Genomic DNA, 27,989 nt, shown 5'->3' with positions numbered 1-27,989 from the left:
GCAGTTTCGAGCGTAACATCGACGACGTTCGGAATAATTCCCTAGATTGATGGTTAGTTTCTTTGGTTATGTTGCGTTGTTGGCGTAACGTGGTGGGGGGTCTGTTAACGACGAAACACACGACAGGTTTGTGCGCACCGCCCCGTTAACTGTTTGTGACTGAACGTCAATTGAGCGGTTCATTTAGCTTGTCAGTTGAGGCTTTTGAGACAGTATCTCGTGGATCCGGGGCGTTGTACCGAAAATGTTATTGAAACTGTAAACAGTCGTGATTAGGATTGTTCGGTCGCGGTTCGTGACACCGTGATAAACAACAGAGTGCTGACATGAGTCAGCGTAGACGGTGCAACGTGATTTTAAGCGGGAATAATCATGCGCTAGATAAGAAGTGTTAATCGCTCGGAAAATCGTTTGGGAGAGCAATGGAAGATGAACAACCGGCGAGGGAGGCGAACAAGATTTGTGGTGTGTGCGGCGACCGCGCTCTTGGCTACAACTTCAACGCTGTGTCATGCGAAAGTTGCAAGGCTTTTTTCCGCAGGAACGCTTTAAAAAATAAGGTGAACGATCCACAAATCCTCCTATCCGTTTCATCTGTCGATTCCTGACGATCGCCGATACAGTTCAATCATCCGATCGATAACGAAACCAAAGTGCCACTGCCTGTGCTATATTTTTGGCGCAGCACGGTGCCGTTCATTTGACGTTCCGTATTTTTCTCTTTGTCAACACGAACCAGATGTTAGGGACAAAATGACGACCCTTGCGGGAGATAAATTTAAATTTTTACCATCGACGCGCGACGATCTTGAACAATTTTCTGTGAATTTTATTCGTTTTATTACACTGTTGTTGACCATATGAAACAGACGTAGCACTTCGATGTAATGTACACTTTCCCGTGTTTTGTTATGATCAACAACAATACACTCAGTTACTAGTTTTCTAGTAGAAAGTAATACGGAAAATAAATGAAAACAATGTAGTCAAAAACGTATTTATAAAGAGCAACAAAACATCCACCTGTAAGCATCAGAATGCAGTTAAGATCTAGGAAGAATAACAGTACTCCAACTATAAAAATAATACTATCCTGTTTGTTAACCCGCTGTAATTCAAACATTTAATACATTTTTGCAGGATTTCCGGTGCCCCTTCACAGAGAATTGTAATATTACACCAGTGACAAGGCGCTTCTGCCAAAAATGTCGTCTAGACAAATGCTTCAGCATTGGCATGAGGAAGGAGTATATAATGTCCGAGGAGGACAAGGTGCTAAAAAGACAAAAGATAGAACAAAATCGTGCAAAAAAAAGACCCCCAGCGGAGAGCGGGAAGGGGCCCAAGAGTAAGAAAACTTGTATCGAGGATTGTACTTTTGAGGACACTTCTATGTCTATTAATTCAGTTGCATCAACTGTGTCTGATACATACTTCTGGGAGTCTGATAGGAAGTATGCTGATTTAGATGCGAATAGGCAAAATGTAGCAGAAAGCATGAGTCCTGTAACGGCTGCCAGCGTTCCGAGTCCTTCTAGTCCACCACAAAATGGAATCATAACCGGGTCGAAGACGCTCGACATGATGAAAGATTCTTCTCATAGTTCTAGTTCCAATTACGATAGTTACGAGCAGTCTTCTCACCACGAGGAGAATGATATCGATGTGGAAAAATTTAAAATAGATACTAGTCCCCCGACACAGAAACAACAGAGGTTCGAAAAAGCGAAACCAGTGTCCCATGAAGCGGAAAAGGACAAGACACTTGTTACAAGTTCCAGGAAGTTCGAGCAAACTGCGTTGGACTTGAACTCCGAGTTTGGCTCGAATAACAACGAACCCGTAAACTATTTGCCCGAATTTGTCAATACGTCTGATTACAATAAGTACGGACGTAATCCTGTACAAAACTCTGTATATACCGATCACACGACACATCCGAAAAAACAGAATTTCGACCTAAACCCAAGCACACCCGTGAGTTTGCATTCTTGTCCGGAAGAACAAACGATATGCGAGAAATCGAGCAAGGAAACGTGTCCGAAAGAAAACGACGTAGTCGCGAAATTCTCCAACGAACCAGTCCCAGTCTCGGTGCTTGTTAACAATTCCAATTTCATTGCCAAGCTACTGCAAAATCAGGACATACTCTTGAAAATCATGACGGACTCCGTGGTTGTTAACAAGTTAAAAGAGGATCCACAGATTTCCGAGTTCTTCAAAGAAAACGGTCCCATCGTTGAACGCGAAACAGGACCCGAGCACAATGTAGAAATTCAGTATAAGGAAGACTCGAAGTTTACCAATGTTTCGAGTCATGTATTCGAGCAACCGTTTAAGGTGAAAGAGAAGCACGTGGAGAATCCGATCTTGACGGACCTAATTACAAATTCCAATCAAGAAGAATGTATGAAGCAGCATATGGATTCTGGGGGCAACGACTGGAATAAAAACGTAATGGATGTCACGAGGGATGTGCTGCAAGATGTGCAAAGGTATAGATAGCGGTATACAATCAAAATGGCAAGACCATCATCATCTGCTGATTTCTTTTCAGAGTACCAATCGTTGCGAACTCCATTGAATCTATTCTTTGTGAGGCAATCAAATTAGAGTTTTCAGCATATTCTGCTCTCGGAGGTATGGAGTCCAGGAGGGAATTGAACGACGCTGAAAGAGCAAAGTTGAATGAATTAATAGTAGCTAACAAAGCATTGTTAGCTCCTCTGGATGAAGACATAACGAATTTAATCGAGGAAGATTGTAAATTTAAGGTAACGTGTTTAAGGTAACGCAACGTCGGCTACGAATTTATCTGGTAACGCTTGAATCTGCTTGCAGAATAACTTTTGTCAGTCCGATCCAGCATTACTAGACGTTATAAATTTAACTGCCATCGCCATAAGACGCTTAATTAAAATGGCTAAAAAGATCAACGCTTTTAAAAACATGTGTCAAGAAGATCAAATAGCTCTCTTGAAAGGGGGTTGCACGGAGATGATGATTTTAAGGTCTGCCATAAATTACGATGCTGAGAAGGACACGTGGTGGATACCGCATAGCCAGGAGAGTATGTCGAACATAAAGGTCGATGTGTTGAAAGAAGCGAAAGGGAATCTTTATGCTGAGCATACTCGGTTCATAAGGAGCTTTGATCCGAGATGGCGGGACGAGAACATCATTTTAATTTTAAGCGCAATCTCCTTGTTCACGCCTGATAGGCCGAAAGTGGTACACAATGACGTCATTAAACTGGAACAAGTAAGCGAAACGCATTTCCATCTAATGCAATGGGGTCTTGTACGATTTTAACAACGCGTTTTCTGTTTGTAGAACTCGTATTATTACTTGCTTAGACGTTACCTGGAGAGCGTGTACCCAGGCTGCGAGGCCAAGTCCATGTTTTTGAAATTGATTCAGAAAATATCTGACCTTCATAGACTGAACAATGAAGTCGTCGGAGTTTATCTTAATTTAAATCCATCCAGAGTGGAGCCACTTCTCATAGAGATATTTGACTTGAAACACTGATCAATTTATTTATTCTCTCGACCCGTCGAACGAACAATCTATTAGGTCCCCTAATCGTCTTTTTATTACTACTTCAGTCAACTATGAAACCATCACAATTGTTTTAGTAACCATACGTTTTTAGAGATAACGTACAGCAATAATTTAAATGTGTAAAGAAAAGATAATATCGTATTGCAAATATATATGTATACACAGATTATGTACATACGTATAGATATAATTATAAAGTGTACTATTATATACGATTAATGTTGATGCTTAACATGGAAAATGGAGCTACTCTTATCAAATTTTACGTGTATATGGACGTACATTTAAAAAAGAAAAACGTGTCTATACGCTTAATTAATTAATTAATTCCAGTTTGGAATGTAGATGGTTGATCGTCATTAAACAAGCGAACGCTTGCGAATGAAAGAAAGATCAATTAATATCGTTGACTCAATATTCTAGATTTTATATAAACAGAGATTATAGTTCTAATTGGACATGTAAAAGTATTGCATCTCTTTGCATAAATCTCTCTATCTAGTGAGAACGAACGCATACGTATAGCGTTAGCCGAATAACTCTTATACGGTTGTTAACGAGAATGTATATTTTGTCGAGAGTACCTTAAAAAAACTGTTACGTCTAGAGAAAATCTTTGTTATACTTATACCAAGTTCGATGTTCATGTTTCACACATCTTCACGCATACCGGAAGTATTTGTTTGTTTTAGAACAAATTACAAATTTCAGAGGAGTTAGAAGCTAAACATGAATTCAGCTCTTGGTATAAATGAAAATAAATATTATATTATAATAATAATAAGATAGATACGCTCCAAGCATGACCTGAGTGACGTACGTTCACGTTACAAAGTTTTAAATGTACACTATTGTGATATATTGTGTCGAAATATATTTTTCAAAGAATTGTTATGTCTGTTTTTGCGAATAAGTTATTTCAAATCTTTGTCAGCGTTGAACAACAGATCTGGAATAAGAATAGCAACAGTAATCGAAACATTAGGGGCTACGTTATCTAGTTTCAAAACTATTAAGATAACAAAAAATTACTTATTTCTCATCATTCGTCTTCAGTTATCACGAATTGGTAGCCAAGCAATTGGAGGATAACGACTACCATGAGCAGAGTGGCGGAGAGACAAAACGCCAGACTGGCTAGCATAATGAAAACATATCCCACGGTTTTAAGAGTGAACGAGAAGAGACAGACAATCCAGTCCCAGATGGTTTTCAGTATCATTTCTGTTACACTTAGTAATTTATCCAAAGGATTCGACACGTCTTGATATCAAGCAAGTATACATCAATGAATTAAAAAATCGAAATAAATTTCACGAAAATATCGAATACGAGTGTCAATTGTTATAATGAAATCACATGAACTCAATGCTTCAACATACTGGGCATATATTTATATATCAAAAATATGTATAATGTGTATTATTTTCATGATCTAGAAAAATTATGTGCATCACAGCATCGACGACAGACTTCTCGGGATCGGTTTTGGTACTTTGTTCATTCAACTTCCGGCGGTTTAGTCTCTTTTCACAGTATTGCAAGGCACTAATATCGGCTTCGATTTTATCTTCTCCACGGGCTTGACATAATTCTCCCGTTTGTAATGGTAAAATATTTCAGCGTTATTCCGGTACGGTTTCGGGAAAGCCCAGTTGATTTTTTCGGCAGCAAGGTAGCAAGCACCTGTGGCCCCTGAGACTGTTAAACGGTACAAACTTAGCTCGTCTAACGCATCCGAATCGTGAATCTCATTGAGGAAACCGTTCTTCATGTACTCCCACGATTTCCAGACGGAACCAACGCATATTACCTTCAGACCGCCGTGGGCTAACTTTAGTGACTACAAAATAGGATTTTTTAATTGCAATGCATTGACCGTAAGACTGAACATAAGACAGAAAATGAATGACTCTTTAAAATGCAATAGAACTTCGTTTATCCAAACACGTTGGTAGACAATGCAATTTGCTTAGCTGCTTCTATGAATTCTGAAACTATTTTTTAACAAATTTTAATTTTTTTCAGATTTGTGACTGTGCGAACGTGTCTGATAGACTTTCGACTTCGAAAACGTCTTGAATAAGAGGATTCACCTTAACATTACACTGTAAGTACAGAGACATGTACGAACAATGGTTGAAGCTGAAAGGACACCTAGGGTGTGTCAACTATTACTGTATCCATTTTCTACTGTACGCAAATCATTTAAGTAGCCATTCATTTCCACCCTAACATATCAGATTAAGAAGTTAGATTACCCTTTCAGCCTTCTGCGCCAGAGCCACGATATGTTTAGCAAGTAGCACCCCACTTTCTTTCATCAGGTGTAGACAAAGGGGGTCTTCTTTCTCACAGCCTTTAGCAATTTCCACGGTGAAGCTTGCAAATTTACTTTTCTCGAAATCCTTGTACAAATGTTGTAACATGTCTGTCCTATCCGGCGCCTTGAAGAAATTCCGAAGAGCTGGCCATACATAAGTGATCGGTTCCGGAGAGGGAAACAGACCGTCGATATCATCGAAGATGTATTTACAGGCTCGATAGGTTATCCAGTAAGCTAAAAATACAATTTTACGAGGAAACTGCATTTAATAAATCTCTGTGAAAGAGGAACAAGAAATTCGAAAAAAGCGACGATATGACTGAGAATAGTTAGTGGATGGCAGCATTTCGTTAATGTTTTGGTACCCACCGCTGCCTTCATCTCCCATGATGTGCCCCCAGCCTCCGCATTTGACCATCGTCCCATCAGTTTTGATCATGATTGCATTACTGCCAGTTCCAGCGATCAGAACGATTCCGCCGTTATCCAAGGCAGTCCTCAGACCACTCAACGTATCTGAACCAATAAAATAATCTTTCGCTGCATTAGGATATTGTTGTCGCATCGTTTCTACAAGAACGAGGTTCGACTCCTCCTCGCATCCGCTGAGACAGAGCCCCTAGTCGTTTATAAAAAGACACAGGTTACATTGTGCGGTCGAAGTGCATGGATCGAGTTCCCTTCTAATGACAAAGGCGACCAATTACGACTAAATTACGTTTGTAGAAGTTTCACGGAAGCTCTCGAGATACTCACTAAGGCGTCCAAGGGAACCAATTCAGGTATATTCAAGCTTTCCTTTCCTCTTTGAACCATCGCGTTGATCCTAGCCGCTGTTTCTTCTATCCCCACAATCTGAGTGAGAAATGTGAATGATTTAGCGCAGAAACGACGAAATTGTCGGGCCTTTTCACACCAAATGGATCACTATTTTAACGCTAGGTTTACGGGACGCGTTCTAATACTTTTAATTTCCGATTATTGAGATTGCGAAGATGCGACCACGAGGAATTATTCTTATATTCTCGTTATTTTGATAAAATAATGTAAAATAAACACTTCCAGTGCTGCGTAAACCTAGTGTTAATAGTTGATTACAGTGAAAGTGGGAGGTGTTTAACTCGTCATTTTGATGGTTTCGAATTTGTTTATGCAACAGAGGACTCTGAATTTTGCAATTTTGGTGTAGTGTGGAACGACCCTATTTTAAAATACTAGAATATATATTATTATTACTATTACCCAATGGTTAGTTTCTGGCCCTTCAATTTCTATCAACGGTGTCCCTTTACCGTCCATGATTATTAAAGTAGAGCGAGTACAGCCGCTGAGGGTAGTCGAAGTGAAAATGTTAATTCTTAATAAATAATCATGAGAATCTGTTCTAATCGTAGAACCCCAGTTTCATTAGTATTGTAATTATAGCAGATGCTGTTTAATAATTTAATTATTTAATAAATGCTGTTCAAAATTAATTTTTGCGATACCGATCAATCTGGCAAATATATAATTGTAATCTAAAATTCAAGTTGACGATAAACATACAGTTGCGATATCGACGCTGTGTCAACGGTACACATTTCGCGGAAGTCTTTCCGCGATAAGCAAAAGAAAAGATTGTCAATAAAAGAACATGTTTCACTCACCCCTCGATACCGCCGAGTCTGATCTTTTCCTCATATTCCGATAGATCTATTTCCGGTTCTTCCACCCTTTCGGCCATGTCTTCTAATTCTCTCCTTCGTTCTTGATCCCTTAAATTTCTACGAAGCTCGTACTCGTTGACCTTCTTCTTCTTCTTCCGCTTTCCTTTCTTTCCTGCCATTTTCAACGCGACAGTGTCAAGTTCGGTCTCAGGAATTTGTTTCTTCTTTCCAAGGACGGGAGCAGGGATTTAGATAAGAATTCTTATCTGATAACCAAGAACTAATGATAATCATGTAGGATTTTCAATTGTAACATTTTTAACAACTAGAACTACAGGACTTGAACAATTTTCTTCCATATTTGTTTCAATGTTCCAAATATCTTGTCAAAGACCCCTCAAAAATGCGATATTTTGTTGCGGTTTTATTGCAGTTTAAATGGAAAACGAGACCCTTTCGTTTTTTGGGTACTCCAAAAAATATAAAAATAAAATGCAAAAGTCAACAAGTTTTTTTAAAGTGCGATATCATGAAATGTGTTGTTCAGAAGGTATCATCGGACGTTATCTCCGGAGTGCTAACACTAAACCTACCAAGAACTAAGCATGATTAACGTGTGTTGCCTTATAAAAATGAGAAGATTGGATTTATTACGATTTTTATTATAATATGTTTTTGAATAACAACATTTACTCAATTATATTCCACGGAAGATTACGTATAATTTTAATATTTGTAAACTAAAAAGCCGGTTATTTGTTAGTGGCAGATTTAGTGTTGGGTGTGCAAGGTAGGGGGATTGATGTACTGCGTGGCGCAAGTAACTTGTGGCAGAGAGATCTCCTCTCTGCTCGTGCCTTTTACAATCGAAACAGTATAGAAGTTGACTTACTGTGAAACTTCAATGATCCTTCGACATATGTCACGCAATTAGTATTCCATAATTGTGTTTGCGGTGTTACTCGTGAAGCGAAACGTCACGTGTTCTGGTGCAAAAATTCCGGAAAAATCACGGAGTGATAAACGTGACAGCTGTCACCGTTGGCACAATTACCAGCGAATGCTTACAGATAATCGAGCAGCGCAATGTAATCGAGCGAAGTTGGCGTTGTTACTGACGTTACACGTAACAGCAATGTCCAACGTTAGTCTATCAACCCCACTACTCCGAATCGTGAATAATCATTCCCACTACTCGAAATGTTAGTCACCAAAGGAAGGGAGTGTTCTCTCATGCATTCACTATGGGCCATTGCGTGCGAAGTAGGACACTTTCCGGAGTACTGTGTCGGATTGTATTCAAATTTGGATATGCTGTAGCCTTTAGTGACATATGAATGTGTCTTAAAAGTTTTTCGAAATCTGAAAAATTGTTGGCTTTACAAACGCGTAAAATAAAGAGTCACCCATCTTCAATTAAGTTGTAACGCTCGTACTTCGACAACATCTGTAAAAATTAAGGACACTCTAACATTCTATCAGTCTATCATGAGTTTAGCAACGGGTTCAATTAGATTCCAAAAGGGTATAATTAAATCAAAAAGACTGAAGAGAACGTTCCTCCAGCATCAAATTCAAATAAACCGCCGTGAGAAAATATATCGCGGCGCCATCTAGTCAAAAATTGTTTCACTCTGGCTACAAGCTTGAGTATATAATCATAGATGGAGCTGCGGATCCGTCAAAGGAGACTTACAAAATGGCGGAGCACAGTTGCAGTCGAATTTTAACCCTGAATCTGTCAAGTGTTATAAAATTGTCGAGTTATACGGATTTGTTACAGTTTTTGTTGTGACATGTGGCAGAATCGTGAAATCTATTCATTTCTCACGTAAACATCTTCGTATCTTGGATACTTCTAAAACAACAGATAAAATAAGGAGGTTATTCGATCGTGATAAGTCGAACACTAACCGTACCGAGCACAAAATGCGACTGGTATACGTTGCGTCCTAAACATTACAAGTCAGTATTTATTTCGATTTCTCACAATGTTTAGAACCAATATGCATATACCAGAACGAAGAAATATGAAACTGCTCGCGGTACGGTTAGCGTCGAAGTTGAATTTCGCGGTCATCGCGCTCCAATCGGAGCGGCGTTCCCAGCGCCGTGGCTCGGCGGGGGATTCGAACTATTCGATACCCGGCGGAGATTTCGAGTGAAAGTAGCCGTGGAACATAGTGGCAGAGAGGAAACGAGAGTGCTCACGTTCGGGGCTTTAGTGTCTCCACTTTTCTGTATCATCTTTTTAGCCTGGAACAGAAGTTGCATCATCTTTTTAGCCTGGACCAGAACCTGCATCATCTTTCTAGCCTGTATTAGAACCGGCATCATCCTTTAGGCTGGATCAGAGCCTACATAGAAGAGCCTCTTTTAACATAGAAGTAGCATCCACTCTGGCATTATTTGGAATCCGCTGCTAATGATGCAGGTTCTGGTCCAAGCTAAAAAGATGATGCAGGTTCTGGTCGAGGCTAAAAATTAGGGGGCAGCACTATACCGGGGACACTAAAATCCCGGGCGTAAGCAGTCTCATTTCCTCTCTGATAGTGGTCCGTGGTTGCTCCGAACCGTGGGATCCGCGCGGTGGTGGGCGCGCACTCTCGACGATCGGAGCGGCGCTTGGCGAGGCGAGAGAGCGAGTTGCATCGAGACGCGCGAGACAGTGGTGCCCGTATGTGTCTCGTTCGGTGGGTCGCCGTCGGCCATTGTCTCTGACATGGAAGCCCATCAAAATGGCAGAGGTCGTGCAGATGTTTTTGTTCCTATATAAATCGAAATACCGTCGGAAAGGGGGCCAGTGCCGTGAGGTGGTACGGGATCAGTGCGGTGTAATTGCGGTGCCGTGGCCGTTACTGTGGGCGGTGCTGATCTGCTGGGTGGTGCACGTAACCGCTGCCGCCTCCTCCTCCTCATCGTCGCTGACGACGGATACGACCTGCGACACGGAGAACTGCGTCAACGGCGACTGTGTCAATGGCACCTGCGTCTGCCACGAGGGTTGGCAGGGCACTGCGTGCCAATTCTGCGGCGGAAAAGTCAGGTAAGCCCAACGAGTCCTAAGCCCGACAAAAGTTACAGCCAGAGAGCTGGAGATCAGCGTATCAACGACTGGACTCTCGCGTGCTACGGACCGCTTAAGTGTCCACGAAATCCGCAAAAGTTCGCAATTGCGCGCGTCGATACGCTGCGAATCACGGCTCAGCGTACAGGTTAAGCACAGGTGTACTGATTTTTGAGATCAACGTTGGCCCACCGATCGGACCCTCGGCGTGCTAGGGATCGCATAAGTGTCCAGGAAACGGACAACAGCGAAAACGCGGAATTGCGCGCGTCGATACGCTGCGATTGACAGTTTACCGTACAGGTTAAGCGAAGCTGTACCGATTTTAGAGATCGTCGGCTGGACCCTCGCGTGCTTGGCATCGCATAAGTGTCCAGGAAACGCACAATAGAGAAAGAACAGCATTGCGTGCGTCGATACGCTCCGAATCACGATTTAGCGTACAGGTTAACCAAGGTATACTGATTCTTGAGATCACAATCAGCCCACCGAGCAGACTCTCGCGTAAGTGTCCAGGAAGCGTACAATAGGAAATGCATAGGGTTGCGCTTCGGTACGCTGCGAATCACAGTTTAGTATAGAGATTAACCAAGGTATACCACAATTTTCGAGATCACCGTCGTCCGTCTACCGCGTAAGCGTCCAGGAAATGCACAACAGCGGAATTTCGCGCGCGTCGATACGCTTTAACGTACGGGTTAAGCAACGGTACACGATTTTCGCGAGCATCATCTCGCCAGGCTCGTGATTCACCAACGAATATTGCTCGGGCCGCCGTCAACGTGTCCTCCCCCTATTCAACCGACACCGTAAATAATCGGCAGAGCGCGAGAACGTGCGTGCATGCGGCTTCCTCGGATTTAATTGCTCGTCTCGCGGCCTTTCGGGTGGGGAACCCGGTCCCGGTCATTGTCTGGGGACTCCGGTTCAAGCTGGGACAGAGTTAATCAGGACACTCGCGATTATAACGGTGATCGGTTAGGTCGTCGCTCGTCACCGTCGCCCGTCACTGTGTACCAGGCCTGTTCCCGGTGCCGGGATTAGATTTTACGACGGATCGATTCGCCGGCTTTAAACTTGACTGGAAAACCACCGGGTCCCGACACTGTCAAGGGTGGTTCTTCAAGCGACCCTAAGCACAACGATCTTCGAATCACGGCGTTCTCTCGAGAAAATTCCGTTACCCGGTAATTATAGGCGATACAGAAAAATGTTTCAGACCAAATTTGTAGGATACATAAGGGAGTGCATGACGATTGTATTTGCTTGACGTTGCAGCAACCTTGGAAAGCTCTGTAGAGATTACAATTGACGTATTCTTGAAGGTGACGACAACACGCTTTCGAAACATTCGAATTTTTGCATGAACTATTATAAGCGCCCGAAGTTCAGTGTACGTAGCGAAGTTGTTCATAGTTCGCAGCACTGATCCCCTTTTTATCCGTGTTTGAATGCAGTATTTTTCCCTCTGTTTAAGCAGGAAACGAGAGAAACAGCGGTGAACGAAGACATATTTTTTTAAATATAATTTTTTCTGCCCCAAGGGTTGAAAGACCCCTCGGGATTCTTTTGCACTTGAAACACGACACCCTGTATACACGTGTGCACTCCGTGGCAAGAACGCACCCCTCCCGTCTCACAGTGTTTTGTTCGCGTCCGTAAGTTCGTGTTAATGCGGATCCCCGGAGGCGCGGTTATTTCCAGCGTCAATTATTCACGAGTACACGATGAAAATTTCAAACGACTTCGTCTTCGCCGGCGACGAATCCAGGTTAAGTTTGCGATTCCAAGATATCCCACGATCAATCGAAGTCGCAGGGAACGATCGCATTCTGTTTCGTGCGCGCACCGATAAACTACGTTTATCAATGGAATGCGATCGACTAGACGCATGGGCGAATCTTTCGGATCTTATCTTGATCCTTCGGAGCCGGGACAAGTTTACTGAACGTTTCCACAACGTAACTTGTTATCGTCGGGTGCAAACAGCGATCCTTAAAATATTTATGTAAACGATGCCATTATAATTTATCACGTAAATGGTCACAATTATTATAAGTGCAATGAAAAAGAATTGATAATCAGAATCGACTGTTCTTTGAGTTATAGTGGTGAAGCAGTAACCTCGGTCTTTAGAATATCTCTTTAAAGGATATGAACATAATTTATCGCGTAGAAGGTCGCCATAATTGTGGTTACAGCGAGAAAGAATTGTTGGTATGTGCCGATTGTTCTTTGAATTTTGCGGCTAAGGTAGAGTAGTAACATTTAGGAGTACCTCGTTTACTATGTATACTCGACGCCTCTTATCAGCCGCGTCGTAAAATGTCAAACGATGACGTGCGCTCGTCATCGCGAAAATTCTGCATCTCCGTGTACGAGGCGAGCAACGCGCGTTTGCGTACTAGAGAAACGCACAGTGGTCTGAAAAGCTGTGCTTCACGGCTAAAATTATAAATATCTTCATTCTCTACGAGACCGCTCTTCGAAAAAGCAACAACTGTATTGCACAAAAATGGGAATCTGTAGAACGGTCTATCTCGCATAATTTGTAAAAATAAGTACGCGCATAAAGAGCCACATAATGGAAAAGAATGGCAATTTTGAAAATGGGAGTTTGCATAAAGATCTGTAAAAATGAAAATTTGTATAGAGCCGCATAATCTATAAGAATGTGGGTTAGACCCGCAGTCTAATAATTTCAAGCGTCTCGGGAAGCGAGCATCGTTCTACCCGGTGGCGCTTAGAACCGCGTCCGATTCGGTCGGTGATTCGCATAAGTTTGCTCATCCGAAATGTAAACACTATGCGGCCGCAGGGTGCGATGGTCAATGAGCGGTGACGCGACAATGTTGATTCGTTAGTCCGCCCCCGCCCTCCGTGGCGTGTTCCAATTTGAGGGCCGCTAATTATGAGGCAGCCGTACGCGGGCTTTTTGTTTGCCCGCGTTTCGCACCTGTATGGCCCTCCCCCACCCCACTATTATTGAACGGCCTAATAAACGATCAAAGCGGCCTTTGAATTCTGCTTATTAATTCCCATTCCGGTCCGCCTCGTATCTGGAACTATGGCGGTCCGTTGACCATGGAATTCCTGTATGCTGTTCCTGTAGCTGCTGACTATACATGGTGTCCCTGATACACGACTGCATTACACCCCGGTGAAATGTTCTGCTGCATTTTGTACTGCTATAGAGCGCTGCATAACTCGACATCTAACACTCCAGAGTACATTAACACTAGGTTCACGGGACCCGTCGAAATGACGGATTTTTAATTTACAGATTGCAAAGATGCATCCATGAGAAATTATTCGACTTTATTTCTTCGGGTATATATTACAAAAGGAATGGCTACCGATTTAAATACGCTATCAATCAAGGCTACCTAATAAAATAATCATTTTTAGTGCCAAATTGAAATAGAAACAGTTCGAAACAGTTTTGGAACTAGCTTTAGTTAGTTAACGGGTTGAATATCAGCAATAATATAGGTTCCTACAAAATCGTTACATAATTGAAGGAAGCCGAACGATTATCAGAAGGCAAAGTCTAGCAAGTGACAAGTTAATTTTTCCTTCTCGGGAAAATGGTAAAAACTGATCGGTGCAAGTGACTTTTTTGCAATCTCAAGGCGATCTGAACATTATCATGTAAGGCTGAACTAGTTCCATTAACGAGTCACAAAAATATGTGTAAAACCTAATCTCTGACGTAGCCGATCCTGCACCAAATTTTCTCTCCGTTCGAAACACGAGGGCGATCGGTACCCTTTACAGGAGAGACTCGTTAAGGTCCGCTAATTGGAACGTTCTCGGCGACGAGCAGAATCTTACGATCAAACGGTATGATAAGCATAGAAATACTTTGGCGAGTCAGTGTAATTTCGAGGTGGCTGCGACGAATGGCCTCGCGCCGGGGCATCGTGATTGTCAAGGGCGTTTCGTCGTACGAACCGCGAAGCAACTGTTTATTCATTGTCTCGGTATAGCATTTGATACGTCAGCGAGACGATCGTGACACTGTTCGCAGGTCGCGAATTCGATACGGACGCGCGCTCGGGATGGCCGAATCGATAACCGGTGAACGCGCTAAGGCCGTCCTCGCGTCACCTTATCATAGGATTAATTACCGTGATTATGGGTGTAATCACTCTTCCGAGCCAATTGGATCCGTTTAAGCCGGGATTAATGAGCATTCGCGAGAGCTTTGCGCCCTTCCCAACGCCGGCCGAATTTATGAACGCCGCCGTGAGAAACGATTCTCCGATAGACTATTGTTTTCCTCGATACTTCGTTGCCCCGTTGCTCGTCTCGCGTTCCACCAATTCGATTAGTCGAAGTGCATACAGTTCGCCGCAGAAATTTGGCAATGATAGATGTCTTTGCCCTGTGGGGCACTGACTTCGCCGTGGGAGCAACCGGGGGCAACGACACCACGCCTACTCTGAACGTTCTAGCTGGACACAGAGAAACAAGGTTGCTTTCTTTGTACCAGTCACAAGGTTTCAACATTCTCAATAGATGTTTCGCATGGGTCTACGCAAGATGCTCTATCAATGTTTCTACCGTTTAACACTAGAACTGCCGAACCAGTCGAAATGACTGGTGGATGATTTCTTCTTTCACGATTACTGAAACTATGAAAACGTTCTCACGAGAAATGTTTTAATATATCTCTTCTTCTTAAAAATCGTATGAAACCTGAGCAAATTCAATCTTGCTGTTATCATGAAGGGATAAGTCTAAGTCAGAGCTCGGTAGTTCTAGTGTTAAATGCAAAAAGTCCCAGATAAAAATTCATGATTCACAAACGTACCATCAAACGTACGTCCGAAATCGATACTAAAAATTGTTACCGCGACGAGCCGCATCGAGAACTAGTCCTAACAGACCGAACAGGCAAGAAGCGCCATAATTTCCCGCGGAAAAGCCGCGAAAGCCGGCGGCGCTTTGAGAGATTACCGATATCGGCCGGAGGAGGTACGATAATGCCGCCGATCGGGGATTAAAAATGACGCGGAGCATCTCCGAGGGAGAAATAATCCCCGTTGTTCGTGTAATCGGCCGGAATCGTAGACACAGTGGAGCGCGCGAGCGATTCGAGGCTGAAACGCCGGGCGATCGATTCCGTGGAATTTCGCGTATCGATCCGGGTGCAGCGTCGAGAGCAGAGACCTAAGGATTGGCCAACGTGGACCCGCAGGTCTTTCTCGATGGACGCGGGAGGAATTCGTAAAAAGTCCGACAGCCGGAATTGTACCGGTTCTCGCGGTCGAAGCCGGTTTTCGACCGCGTAGCCCGGTGGCTAACCTGTTCGAAACCGATCGAACGATGACGGAAGAGCCGATGCTCGATATCGGGTGACGATCGTTGCCTACGAGCCTGATCCCCCGGACGTACCCGCGCGCCCGCCATCATCCTTTCATGGCGGAAGAGTAGGCGCGACTTTATGGACGAGGTGACATTTAGAACGCTTTCCAATTTCCCAAGACCGCCTCGCCGCGTTACCTGGCTCGTACGCGAACGTGATTCATCTGCGACTCTGTATTAATCACCGACCACGGGTTTTAGTTGACTCATTTCAACGCCGTAACCGATTTTTCCAGATTTTCACCGCCGCGTTCTTGAGGAACGTATTGCAATCGGACAATTCGAATTTGGAATTTCCACGTTCGAACTTATTGCTTCAGATCGTGCCCAATTTGACTTAGAACCTTCCCGACGAAGTCTTGTAAACGATCTCGACTATTGTGATTTTGGTTTTTAAGAATTTCTAAAGATTGAATAAGGAATAAAGCGTGTAGAAGATCTCGTCAGTTCTCTTCGGCGTCTGCCTGGTGGCGATAGTAGCTACTCGCGTTGGGAAATCATTCATCAAACTCTGCTTTCCAAGAGAGGAAAAAGATATGCTGAAAAGAGATAGTGCTAATAATCAGTTTGCAATTGGGGAACCCGGGGACCTTAAGGGGGCTGGCATGGTTTCAAATCCATATACGTATGCAAGTATCAATATTGCAATGAGCAGTTTAGAAGTGGTCACTTGTGTTTCCTAAAAGTCCAATCTACGTCTGTCTAGAGCCCAAATTGCGAATTCCTACCTCACCGTGGAGTAATTTGTAATATTCGCCAGAAAATTCGAATTCTGGAGCAAGTATGACGTCACAAGATGGCTGCCGCTGAAAGATTCTCTTAATTTCGAGAGATTTAGTGTTCGTATCGAAAAAAGGCTCTATACAGACGTAGCAAAGACATGTACAAACACGGTGGTATGCATTTTCAATTGATTACTCACTTATTTAACACTTTGAACGCCCAACTAGAAACCCCAAAAATTCCATAAAATCAAAGTGAGTTACTTAACGAAATAAAAATTGCAAAAAATTAAATGTATGATACTGAGTAATCCTCCAACTTTCTTGCATGTTACAGATCCTAATCAAGTTTAGTACAATGAATATATCAACGCAAAAATTCATTTTAAAACCTGCGCAAGTAATTCTGTCACCCACATACGGGTGACGCGGCGACGAACGTGTTAAGACGTAAAATGTCTAGAAAAAAGGCACAGGATAACAATAGCAATAGGATAACTGCCAGCCCCCTTAAGGTCGAAGAACGATCCGAGGCTGTTTGTGTTAATGTTCGAAGCTTAATTGAAAACGATGGGACAGTGCTAACGATCGGTCGGAAGTCGAGGGACTCGCGATCGAAAGATCCGGCAAACAGGCGCGGGATCGTGCCGAGCAGCGTGCGCGATCGCGTTCATTGTCCCAAATAGAATTCGGGCTCGGGTCGAGCTTAGCCAGCTGCTCTGGAAATCTACGGGTTGAATTTCCTCAGGCGAAAATTGGCGAACTTGTACGTCTTCCCGTCCACGTTACTCTTCCACGGTTGCAATCAGTGGCACCGTGCCGGTTTCCCGGCAGCTCGCGCGCTCGGTTTTATCCGTCCTCTATCCTATCATTGAATTATGAAGGGACTCAAACTTTATATAATACTCGATCGACAGAGGGTCCGGAGAGGATTGCGAATGGAGGAGGCGGGACGGAAGGAGACGAAAACACCGGGAATCTCGTGGACCGCGCGGACGGGACGCTCGTTCGATTAAAACCGTAGAAGTTGAACCGATACGATCGAGTCCAGGGAGAAAACGCGATTGTTGATCCTACGGGGTCGACTACGATCGATCGCCGCCTCGTTTTTGCTTAATTTTACACCGGCCGGCACGCGACCTTTGATACGCCCCCGTCCGCCCCCTTTTCTCTGTCGTGCACTGACGCGCGAATGCGCTCGTGCCCAGGCGCATTTGAAATGGAAATTCGAGTTGCATAAGGTGGGGAATCTTTGGAAAACGTTGTATGAATTTTATGCCGCTTGTACTACGCGGCCTAGATGCATTTTCAAAGATTTCGGAGCGCTGAGAGGACTCGCGAGAGGAAACGTTCCGCGACGTTGTTCGATCCTGCCTTTGATACAGCACTTCCTCTTTTTCATGCTAAACCTAAAACACTCACACTTAGTACTTCAACCGCTTTAACGAAGAAACTGTATTAACATTATGATTACGGGATCCGTAAAAATGACGGGTTTTTACCCTTTGCACTCGAAGCTATTTTAACTACAAAACGAAACATTTCTTCCGACCTAGAATATTTCCCTTGGACACATTTTTAGGAATCTACTAAATACAAACAAATTTAATAATGTAAAAGATATTTTGAATAATGATACAGCAATTTTTAGCGGCGCCTTACAGTCGCCATTCGAGTGCTAAGGGTTAATATTTCTAATTCACGATTATCGAGCCCGTAAATTCATTTTTTGAGGTATATATTATAATGAAAATATCGAAAAATTTCGACAGACTCATTCTTGTAATATTTCCGAAGTAATGCAAAGCAGTCACTTTCGTAAAGCCAGCGTGAACAGTCTATAACCATTATTTTCTATATTTGGACCACTGACATCCACACAGTCGGCTTTATGTGTGCAGATTAGCGCATGCTAGGGCCCATGCAGGAAATAGTGATCGTTAACCCTGGTCGTGTTAGTGTGACACCGAGGGGCAAATTAAGTTGGAAAAATGAGTGATGGACGGATGAGAGTTAATCGAATTCGCTGGTTTGTAGGACAAAACTTTTTATCGCGTCTCTCGCGGTTTACTAGTCATAAGTATTAGCTCCGGTTCGATGCGTTCGAAAGCGAGCTAAAAAATCAATAAAAATTTTGTTACCGCACCTCGAATCGTCTATCGTCCGGTCGGGATTTTATGAGCCGATCACGAAATTAGGCCCTCCTTCCACGGAGCGTCGCTACACATATCCTTTTTCACCCATACCTGCATTAATTTTTACACGTACGTGCACTTTGAGTTTCAGTTTTTACGCCACGCGTACGTGTACGCATCGTTGGCAGAATGAAATCGTGCTTCGTACGTGCATCATAACCGAGCGACCGAAAGTTTATTTTTACATAAAGCCGCGGCGGAACGCGAATGCGCGACCGATACCGCGATTCCCAGATCGATTTATTTTATTTAGCCCGCTAACCGAGCGACCCCGATCGCAAACATCGCAGTAGGAACAATTAAAATCGAGCCGGGGCCACCTGTCGCGGTTTGTTTGCGAACACGAACACGAGAATAAACAAGTAGCGTGATATCGAAGAGAATGTTGCGGACAGAATCTCGCCGGAGGCACCAGCATTGCACAGGATTGCAAAAAGCTGGACAAAATGAATAACTAACAGAGACATTCATTTTACCTGAATTTGATTATTATTTATCTAACAAATGAAATCAGATATAAATCTGGTCTTTTCAGTGTGCCTCAATCAGGCATTAACTTACGAAAGTTTTAACATTTTTCTAGAATAATTTCTATTCGATATCTTCTCGTACGAACCTAAATATTCCTATCCCGCGAAATGCAATCAGCTTTAAATAAAACCAGAAGCGCAGGAGGATTCAAACGATTTAAGAATGCTGATTTCCAGCTTAGAATCGTGCAAGAGAGAAGAAAACTTCTGAGTGACTGTGTTACAATCGACGCAGACAATTTTTATTTTCCACGAAGATCCGCAGCCAACAAGAATGGCCCGTTGTCTGAGGGTTAACGAAGGTCCGAGCTTGCCAAGGAAAAATTTCGATTGTTTGGCGAGGGAGAGTTGTGGTTGTTCGGTGGCGGCTAACCGTTTCTTCCGCCGTGATTTTTATAAAGAACCCATGAAAATGCATGGTCCCTTAACGAACGCGTTGTCGATGGGGCGTAAAGCCTGCGGCAAACAAAAGAGCTCGCTGTAACGACTAATAACAGGAGGATCCACGAAGCGGGCACGGCGCGGCAGTTATCTCGGAGAACTACACCTCGTTACGACTTTCTCCGGGAGTCTACTAAAAATGTTAGCCAGACGTCCAAAGTGTCCGGAACTTCTTCCCGGGCTGGAGGAAGTCTTCGGGCTCGTACCTATCTCTCTTTTGCTCCCCGGAGCACTTCCCTTTGTGGTTCCCGGGCCGTCGTAAATATCCATCGCGTTTGCTCTTTCCCCTTTTTGCGGGCCTCGCTTAATCCCCGCATCGCGGCCCGTTTCTCTCTCTCTCTCTCTCTCTCTCTCTCTCTCTCTCTCTCTCTCTCTCTCTCCTTCCCTCTGGTAAGCTGCGACGAATTAACGTTGAAATTTGTTTTTAGACCTCCTCAGACTCCGGACTCTCGAGACCGACCGAAGGAGAGAGAGCACGCCTTTCATTATGAATTCTTCGCGCGGCTTCTTGGACGGCCTCAACGTCGGCGATTCTGCAAATTGCGCTTGCCAACGCTCTCTCTCTTCCTTCCTTTCCTTCTCTTTCTCTCTTCTGTCCTGACGATCACTCCGAGGGAACGGCACCGCCCTAACTCGCGGACTCATCGACAGTCCAAATTTTCCTCTGTCGAAAGGTCGACGGACTTGTCGAACAAGTATCTCGCATCGAACGCTTCGAATTTTTCATTATCGAGCTGTTGAAATATTTCCTTAGCGGACGGCCAAAGTTCATCGTTGCTCGGAAGTCAAACTGTTTGCCCCGTCGAGAGTTACAAATTTTTCTTTCTGATATCTTCCTTCGTGTAACAGTGAAAACTGGCCCCTCTTCAATTTTGCCATTCAACCAGCAAATTATTTCCTATTAAATTTTCAAGTTGAAATTTTCACTTCTCAGGTGTTCCATAAAAGTAAATTGGAACGGTTCAACTAGGATATGCTTTACGTTTTTAATCAGGGAAAATGTTGGTTGCGAGATAAGGAAAATGTAGGTACTGAGCTATGGAAAAATTTGAATTGTTTGGTGAGGGAAAGTGTTGGTCCTGAGATAAGGAAAACTTTGAATTGTTTGGTGAGTGAAAATATTGGTCCGGAGATGAGGAAAAATTGGGATTGTTTGGCGAAGGAAAATGTCGATTCCGAGTTAAGGAAATGTGTGGATTGATGAAAACTTTGGATTCTTTGCATTTTAATCTTGCATTTTCAATTTTGCCACTCACCAGCAAATTATTTCCTATTAAATTTTCAAGTTGAAATTTTCACTTTTCAGGTGTTCCATAAAAGTAAATGGGAACGGTTCAACTAGGATATGCTTTACGTTTTTAATCAGGGAAAATGTTGGTTGCAAGATAAGGAAAAATTTAGATAAGGAAAATGTAGATACTGAGCTATGGAAAAATTTGAATTGTTTGGTGAGGGAAAGTGTTGGTCCTGAGATAAGGAAAAATTTGAATTGTTTGGTGAGTGAAAATATTGGTCCGGAGATGAGGAAAAATTGGGATTGTTTGGCGAAGGAAAATGTCGAATCCGAGTTAAGGAAATGTGTGGATTGATGAAAACTTTGGATTCTTTGCATTTTAATCTTGCATTTTCAATTTTGCCACTCACCAGCAAATTATTTCCTATTAAATTTTCAAGTTGAAATTTTCACTTTTCAGGTGTTCCATAAAAGTCAATTGGAACTGTTCAACTAGGATATGCTTTACATTTTTAATCAGGGAAAATGTTGGTTGCGAGATAAGGAAAAATTTAGATAAGGAAAATGTAGGTACTGAGCTATGGAAAAATTTGGATTGTTTGGTGAGGGAAAGTGTTCGTCCCGAGATAAGGAAAAATTTGAATTGTTTGGTGAGTGAAAATATTGGTCCGGAGATGAGGAAAAATTTGGATTGTTTGGCGAAGGAAAATGTCGATTCCGAGTTAAGGAAATATGTGGATTGATGAAAAATTTGGATTCTTTGCATCTACAAGAAGTACCATAAAAAATGGATTTTACAGAATGATTTTGGATAAGTTTAAATTGATAAGAAGCTTGTACAAATCTCGGAATTTCAATTCATTTTCAAAGTCTCGGATTTCGCTGTTCTTGAAAATTTGAATAGTTTTATGATCGGACTATGGATTGTACCATCGATTCGCTAATGTGTTCGTCAACGATACGGTGTTGCGACAGCGAGTAGAAAATGCTTGTCGTGCTCTGAGCGACACGGGGAGAATACTAAATTGTGTCGATTTACGAAACGCAGATGTTGCTTTTGTATTCTGGTAGAATGGGAGGACGGGGCGCTCTCATTAATATTGCGAAATTGTTTCGTATTTTAGACTGTAGCTATAGCGGTGTAAATCAACATTTAATATAATTCCTGCGCGGCTTGCTATTATTACATAGAACTTTTACTTATCATCCAATGGGTAACTGTTTTGACTTGCAGCATTTTTGCACCGAACGGCTCACATATTGTTCCACTCGGTGAATTTTGGTTGGTTGCTCGATGCTGTTTGGACACCCGGTGTAGCACTAATCCACGGTGCTTATTATAAAAGTAATTGGAAGAGAATAACGCGGGCCGTGGAATGAACTGATTTTTTATGGGCCAATTAAATGCACGTTTAATTACTTCCTCGAGTATAATTTGTGCTCCGATGAGAGCTGTGGGTGTGTAGATCGAGTACAGGAAGACCTCGGTGTGTGTTTCATTCAGCAGAAACGTTCTGAAGTCGTGAATTATATCATTAGAGTATAATAGCGGTTTAATAAATATTTTTTACTGCGGAATATGGATTGTTTTATAAACATTCGAGCTCGAAAATAGAGTGATACCTCTATACTGGTCCCGTTCGAAATAGAGCAATAGGATAATAGGGTTATTCGGAAATAATTAATCACATTTCTAGAATGTAATCGTTGTTTTAATTAGTACTGTGTGCTCCGATTTGTGAATTGTTACGTATTGTTCGAAGCTCATTTATAGTAACGCTGCTATACTATGATCAATTCGGGACAACAGTAGACGGTAATAAACACGGTAATACCAATATCCTGAAATAACGATCTCTATTAATAAATTCGAATTGTTGCATAATTACTGTTGTACATTGTGGTATATGAATTGCTGTGTACGCTTTCAGTCTCAATCACAGTTCACTTCTATATTTGTCTCGATGACAGTAGAACAATACAACAACAGGAGGCGGATGGATAGATTGATAGATGGTTAAATAGATAGGTAGATAGATAAATAGGCCGATGAATATGGTAATAATTGCATAGCCAGATAGATAAATAGATTAATAGATAAATGGATAGAACCTCTTGGTACTTCAGCCTCGTGACCCACACATAGGACTTGTACACATTATTTGCACATTCTCACATGAATTACACTGCGATAGAATTATTAATAATATTACAACAAAATAAAACAACTCTGGGGGAGAAGGAATAAAATAAAACTGAAGAGGTGGGACGTGCGTCCCGCTCGAGCTGACAGTTTGCTGATAGTTACAGATAAAACGTATGGTTTCGCGGGCAGAATAACACCTCCGATGGTTGTCTCCGGCAGACAGTTTGCTCTCAATCGAGTTCCTTGGAATTGTCAGTGTTTAAGAGATAGTCCAATAAACGCATCGGCGAGCCAAGAGACGCCGGCGTGTCCGCTTAAAGAGAGAGAGAGAGAGAGAGAGAGAGAGAGAGCGAGAGAGAGAGAGAGAGAACGCTCGTTTTATTGTTCCAGGTCTCAAGGGAACGGTTATAAATTCCCTATTGTCGTTGCACGGAGGGCCGCGCGCGCATTCTCCGCTCCAATTTACCGCGTTTCTTTTAATAGCCGACTCGAATCAAGTCGAGTCAAGCCGAGTCAAGTCGAGTCCTTCGCTCGCTGGAACTGTTTTTTAGACAAGCGTTCTCCGTCGCATAGAGCAATTTTTGTCAAAGGGGGAGGGGCGAAGTTATAGCGCAACCAAGTAGACTAGTTTAGCGGTCACAAAGTCAACTTAGCAACAAAGGCTGTTTCCAAACAACAAGTTTGCAGTTTTTTCTCTGCACGTACACAATGGGCGGTCCTTCGAAGCTGACTGTGTCAAGTGCGATACTCAAAGACTGCCGATTAAGTCGAGTTCACACTTCTTCACTTTGAATCATCCGCAATGAATCGGACAGACATCTTTCATACACATCCTCGGAGATTCGTCCGCGACGTACATCCTAAACGAAGAAGTGTAAGCTCCCCTTCATCTTACTCTGATCACTTAGTCATTCTAATTTTTGATGAAACGCAGAGGGGGAGAATCTGTAACAACTTTCCACGTGTAAATCACCTGAGACATGCGAAGTGGAGAAGCGTAAGTTCGTCTTAAAACGTTTTACGCGAAGAGCGAACGGTCGTCGAACCGCCGTGACTCATCCGGAGGCTTGGTTATTGAAAGAATATCATTTTCTGCTAACGAGAACGATGCCCGTCGAGATAACCGCCTTTGCGAAATTCACCGACAACCGTTACATCAGCCAGCACCGCAATTGCCAGCGTTATCTGCGTTCCCGACTGTCCGAATTGGAGCGAAGGGAAACGCGGCGGATCGACCTGCGAACCGAATGCCCTTTTCCCTTTTTTCGTCGATTTAGCCCTTTCCCTTCGGAGCACACCGGGGGGCGAGACCGCCGAGCTCGTAAATAAACACTCCGCCGGGAAAATAAATTCCAGATAAGAAGAAATCAGCGGGAGATCGTCGCGCAATTCGCGTGAGGTAACCGATGAATTATTCACCGGGGAAACGTCGAAGAACAATGGCGTTGCGATCCCCGGGAAATCACTTAAGTGTATTGATTTTTCACGGGGACGCGTTTCGTGGTTGCCGATTATCCCCGCGGCTCGGATTCTCTTTCTTTGGACTTGAACGTTTGAAATTCACATTAATCTTCGGCCGTCACGGTTTTCTCTGCTTCCGAGAAGGCAGAACGACGTGCGCGTTGACTTTGCCAAGCCTCCATATTAAATTGCACGAGAGATTTCGTCTTGATTCACTTCTGCTCGCATGTTTTATAATTCAATCAATTTCGCGATCTCTCTCTCTCTCTCTCTCTTTCTCTGTAATTTCATGGTTGAGAAATACACACAGAGGATTCAGTCGTACAGACTTGAAAATCGTTTTCTCGTTTGAAACGCGCGTTCTCTTCTTCATTGTGCGCACTATTGAATGTTTGTAACACTAGATTTACGGAACCCGTCAAAATGACGGGTTCTAATATTTTTAATTTTAAATTGTTAAGATTCCAACGACGCATACATGAGAAATTATTTAGCAAATCTATTTCTTCGGGTATACATTACTGTACAAATATTGCTAAAAATGTGGGTAGCAGGTTCTTGTTATTTTTACACAGTCATGCAAAATAGTCACTTTTAGTGCGCCGTAAACCTAGCGTTAACAAACATTGGGACTGACTCGCAGGATTGACTTCCGAAAAACCAAATACATGTTCCACTTTTGGCTACTTTCATCCAACTAGCCTCGACTAGCCGAAACTCGACGCAACGATTTCTTGTTCAAGAGGAAATCATCGTCGAGTCAAGAAACAATTTCGGTTAACAAGACCCGAGGGACGCCGGGATTGAAACGCCTACACGTTCCGCTAAAAACGTCCCGAAAAATCGCAATCTTTATTCCGGGGGGGGGGGGGGGGGGGAGCGTAAACGGTGCTTCCGTGTTTCCCAGCCTATCGACCCATTTCCACATTGTTTACGTAATAATGTTTCACGCAGAGATGTTGACGCTATCGCCGGGCCTGTTTGCAGCACGTGCCGGCGTCGTAAATCCCCGATCAGAATTTATGTTACGCAAAGTTGTCGGGGCTCTCTTTCGCGTACGTGTCTCGCACAGTTTTCTCTGTGGTCGTTTCCCCCCCCCCCCCCCTCCCCGTCTCTGTGCCCGCCACCATGGACACTGTCATTGTCGGAGCCGAACATATTGTTATTCCCCGAACGTCGGCCGACCGACAATGCCGTATCCGTTTTCGGGATGCAATCATCCCTGTAAATGCGTTTGCTCGATAATACCGCGCAGGTGTCTTTCATCGAGCATCCGCTTCTCTCCCGCTCCGACGCCGCATTTTTCCCCGAGCTATATTTTTTTTCTCTCTCTCCTCTCCTCTCCGCCGCGACGACGTCAATACGTCCGATCGCGAACGGACACCGAGCAGCGGAAACCACGGGAAAATTCTGTCGCGGATACGCGTTACGTTGGCGCCGACGCTGAGAACGGTTCGGATAAGCGAGGTTCCACCGAATCGCGAATTAAACGGGCTGACGTGCTCCGAATTGTACCGTGTTTGGACTCATTTTAATCAGGAAAGTATCGGCAACGCGATGGCAAACATTTCGCGGAATGACCTCGGTACTTGATCCTGTTCGACGATTGCCTTTTCAGTGCAACGTTCGATGCGAACGTGTAATACGTTTAAAATATTTGTAGCAGAGTTTGTTACGCCTAGTGCGGTAATGCTTCGATGCTTGCCCCTCTAAGAAATTATTGTTCCTTTTTGTCGTACCGGAATTTGAGATTTTATTATTGTATCACTGCTACTGTTTTCGCTGTCAGTGAGTCTTTAGCAGATCCACCGCTGTAATGATAGGAACTATTATAATAATGTCGCGAACAATTTTCCGGTAATTGCCCGGCAAATTACACGTTCGTTGTTCAGTGATGGATTAATGCTTGTTTCCGGCGTCGTCGCGATACTGACGCGGGAATTATCAAGGTTTATCAACGGGCAATTATGATCTCTCGCGCGACAATCTTTTTGCTGAATTTTTTTTTTTCCTAAACAGCACTGTTTCACGCGATATTTCCGAGTATGGCTTCACTATTCGATTACGCGGAGATTACGAGGATTGATTACCGCAAAAAGTCTCCGTCAAGCTCCGTTGATAAACGACTTCAATTCCTGGCCCGTGGATTGTCAGCAATTTTCTCGACAATTGGAATCTCTCTTGGCTTTATTTTTCTGTATTGTTTACGATCCGTGATAAGATATGTTAATTTTCCCTCGTGCATCAAGGTCTCGAAGCGAGACCGCTCATTCAGCGACTTCCCGTCGCCATTCGGATTTAACAAAGAATCGCGAGAAACGGGCGGTGCACCGGCATTACCATTTTATCAGTTTACAGGCTCATCATTATCATATCATACTCCCCGCTATCTCAAATCGCCGCTTGTCTCTTCGTGTTACGCGAACGCACCTCGGTTTCGAACCGGCTTCGAAGAGGATTCGACTCTTTCGTTTAGCAACCAGACACACTGGATCGAGCTTTTAGGTCTCCTTGTAACGGGGAAACCTCAATCTTCAAGTCCAGATTCATTCGCGAAAAAGTTTTCTCGCAGACGTTTTAATTTGCAGCATTTTCGAGCACAAACGTGTCCTCTGTTTTCCACTTGCAAGATTGTCTTTTTCTCATGAAATTATTGCTGTTTAGCACTAGAACTACCGAACCATTCAAAATGACTGGTGGATGATTTCTTCTTTCACGATTACTGAAACTATGAAAACGTTTTCACGAGAAATTTTTTAATATATTCTTTGGAGTACATGGTACCATAAAAATCGTATGAAACCTGAGCAAATTCAATCTTGCTGTTATTATGAAGGGATAAGTGTAAGTCACGTTTAGGGCTTGGTAGTTCTAGCGTTAAACGTCAACAATTTTTGAAGAATGTGAGAACACTTTTCGATCAGAATGAGGATGTTCTCTGAATCCCTGTATACGGGAAGATATAAAATCATCAGTGTATACCATCGGGATTTTCCCATTTCCACGCTGAAAGGATGAAAGATGGCGCCGAGCATTTTGCATTATCGAGCTGTTGAAATATTTCCTTAGCGGACGGCCAAAGTTCATCGTTGCTCAGAAGTCAAACTGTTTGCCCCGTCGGGAGTTACAAATTTTTCTTTCTGATATCTTCATTCGTGAAACAATGAAAACCGGTCCCCCTTCAATTTTGCCGCTCACCAGCAAATTATTTCCTATTAAATTTTCAAGGTGAAATTTTCAGTTCTTAGGTGTTTCATAAAAGTAAATTGGAACTGTTCAACTAGGAT

At 43.1% G+C, this 27,989-nt stretch overlaps 3 protein-coding genes across 6 annotated transcripts in view; 2 read left to right on the top strand and 1 right to left on the bottom strand.

Annotated features, from left to right (window-relative positions):
- Hr96 (Nuclear hormone receptor HR96) lies at positions 1-4,453 on the top strand. Its single transcript, XM_076795540.1, has 5 exons — positions 1-560; positions 1,141-2,495; positions 2,558-2,774; positions 2,842-3,261; positions 3,334-4,453. Exons 1-5 carry the CDS (start codon positions 423-425, stop codon positions 3,529-3,531), a joined length of 2,328 nt encoding a protein of 775 aa, XP_076651655.1. The 5' UTR covers positions 1-422; the 3' UTR covers positions 3,532-4,453.
- Positions 4,454-4,936: 483 nt separating this feature from the next.
- On the bottom strand, positions 4,937-8,668 carry Nagk (N-acetylglucosamine kinase). 2 transcript variants are annotated; one of them, XM_076795542.1, is made up of 7 exons: positions 8,429-8,668; positions 7,537-7,708; positions 7,133-7,217; positions 6,647-6,745; positions 6,260-6,509; positions 5,826-6,124; positions 4,937-5,407 (listed from the first exon to the last, which is right to left on the bottom strand). In XM_076795542.1, exons 2-7 carry the CDS (start codon positions 7,611-7,613, stop codon positions 5,084-5,086), a joined length of 1,134 nt encoding a protein of 377 aa, XP_076651657.1. In that variant the 5' UTR covers positions 7,614-7,708; positions 8,429-8,668; the 3' UTR covers positions 4,937-5,083. The 2 variants fall into 2 exon arrangements, with proteins under 2 accessions (XP_076651657.1, XP_076651656.1); XM_076795541.1 differs by lacking the exon at positions 8,429-8,668 and having other exon boundaries at positions 7,537-7,715.
- An 897-nt stretch (positions 8,669-9,565) lies between these two features.
- Positions 9,566-27,989, top strand: part of Dsd (attractin-like protein dsd) — a 29,603-nt gene continuing 11,179 nt past the window's right edge. For all 3 annotated transcript variants that reach the window (XM_076794139.1, XM_076794138.1, XM_076794140.1), the window contains exon 1: positions 9,566-10,582. In XM_076794139.1, the coding sequence (XP_076650254.1) occupies positions 10,275-10,582 (308 nt within the window). In that variant the 5' untranslated portion in view covers positions 9,566-10,274. The remainder of the gene's footprint in view (positions 10,583-27,989) is intronic.

Source organism: Halictus rubicundus, chromosome 10, assembly GCF_050948215.1.
Source record: "Halictus rubicundus isolate RS-2024b chromosome 10, iyHalRubi1_principal, whole genome shotgun sequence".
In the NCBI taxonomy this organism is placed as follows: domain Eukaryota; kingdom Metazoa; phylum Arthropoda; class Insecta; order Hymenoptera; family Halictidae; genus Halictus; species Halictus rubicundus.
This window is presented reverse-complemented; position numbering and strand designations above follow the sequence as displayed.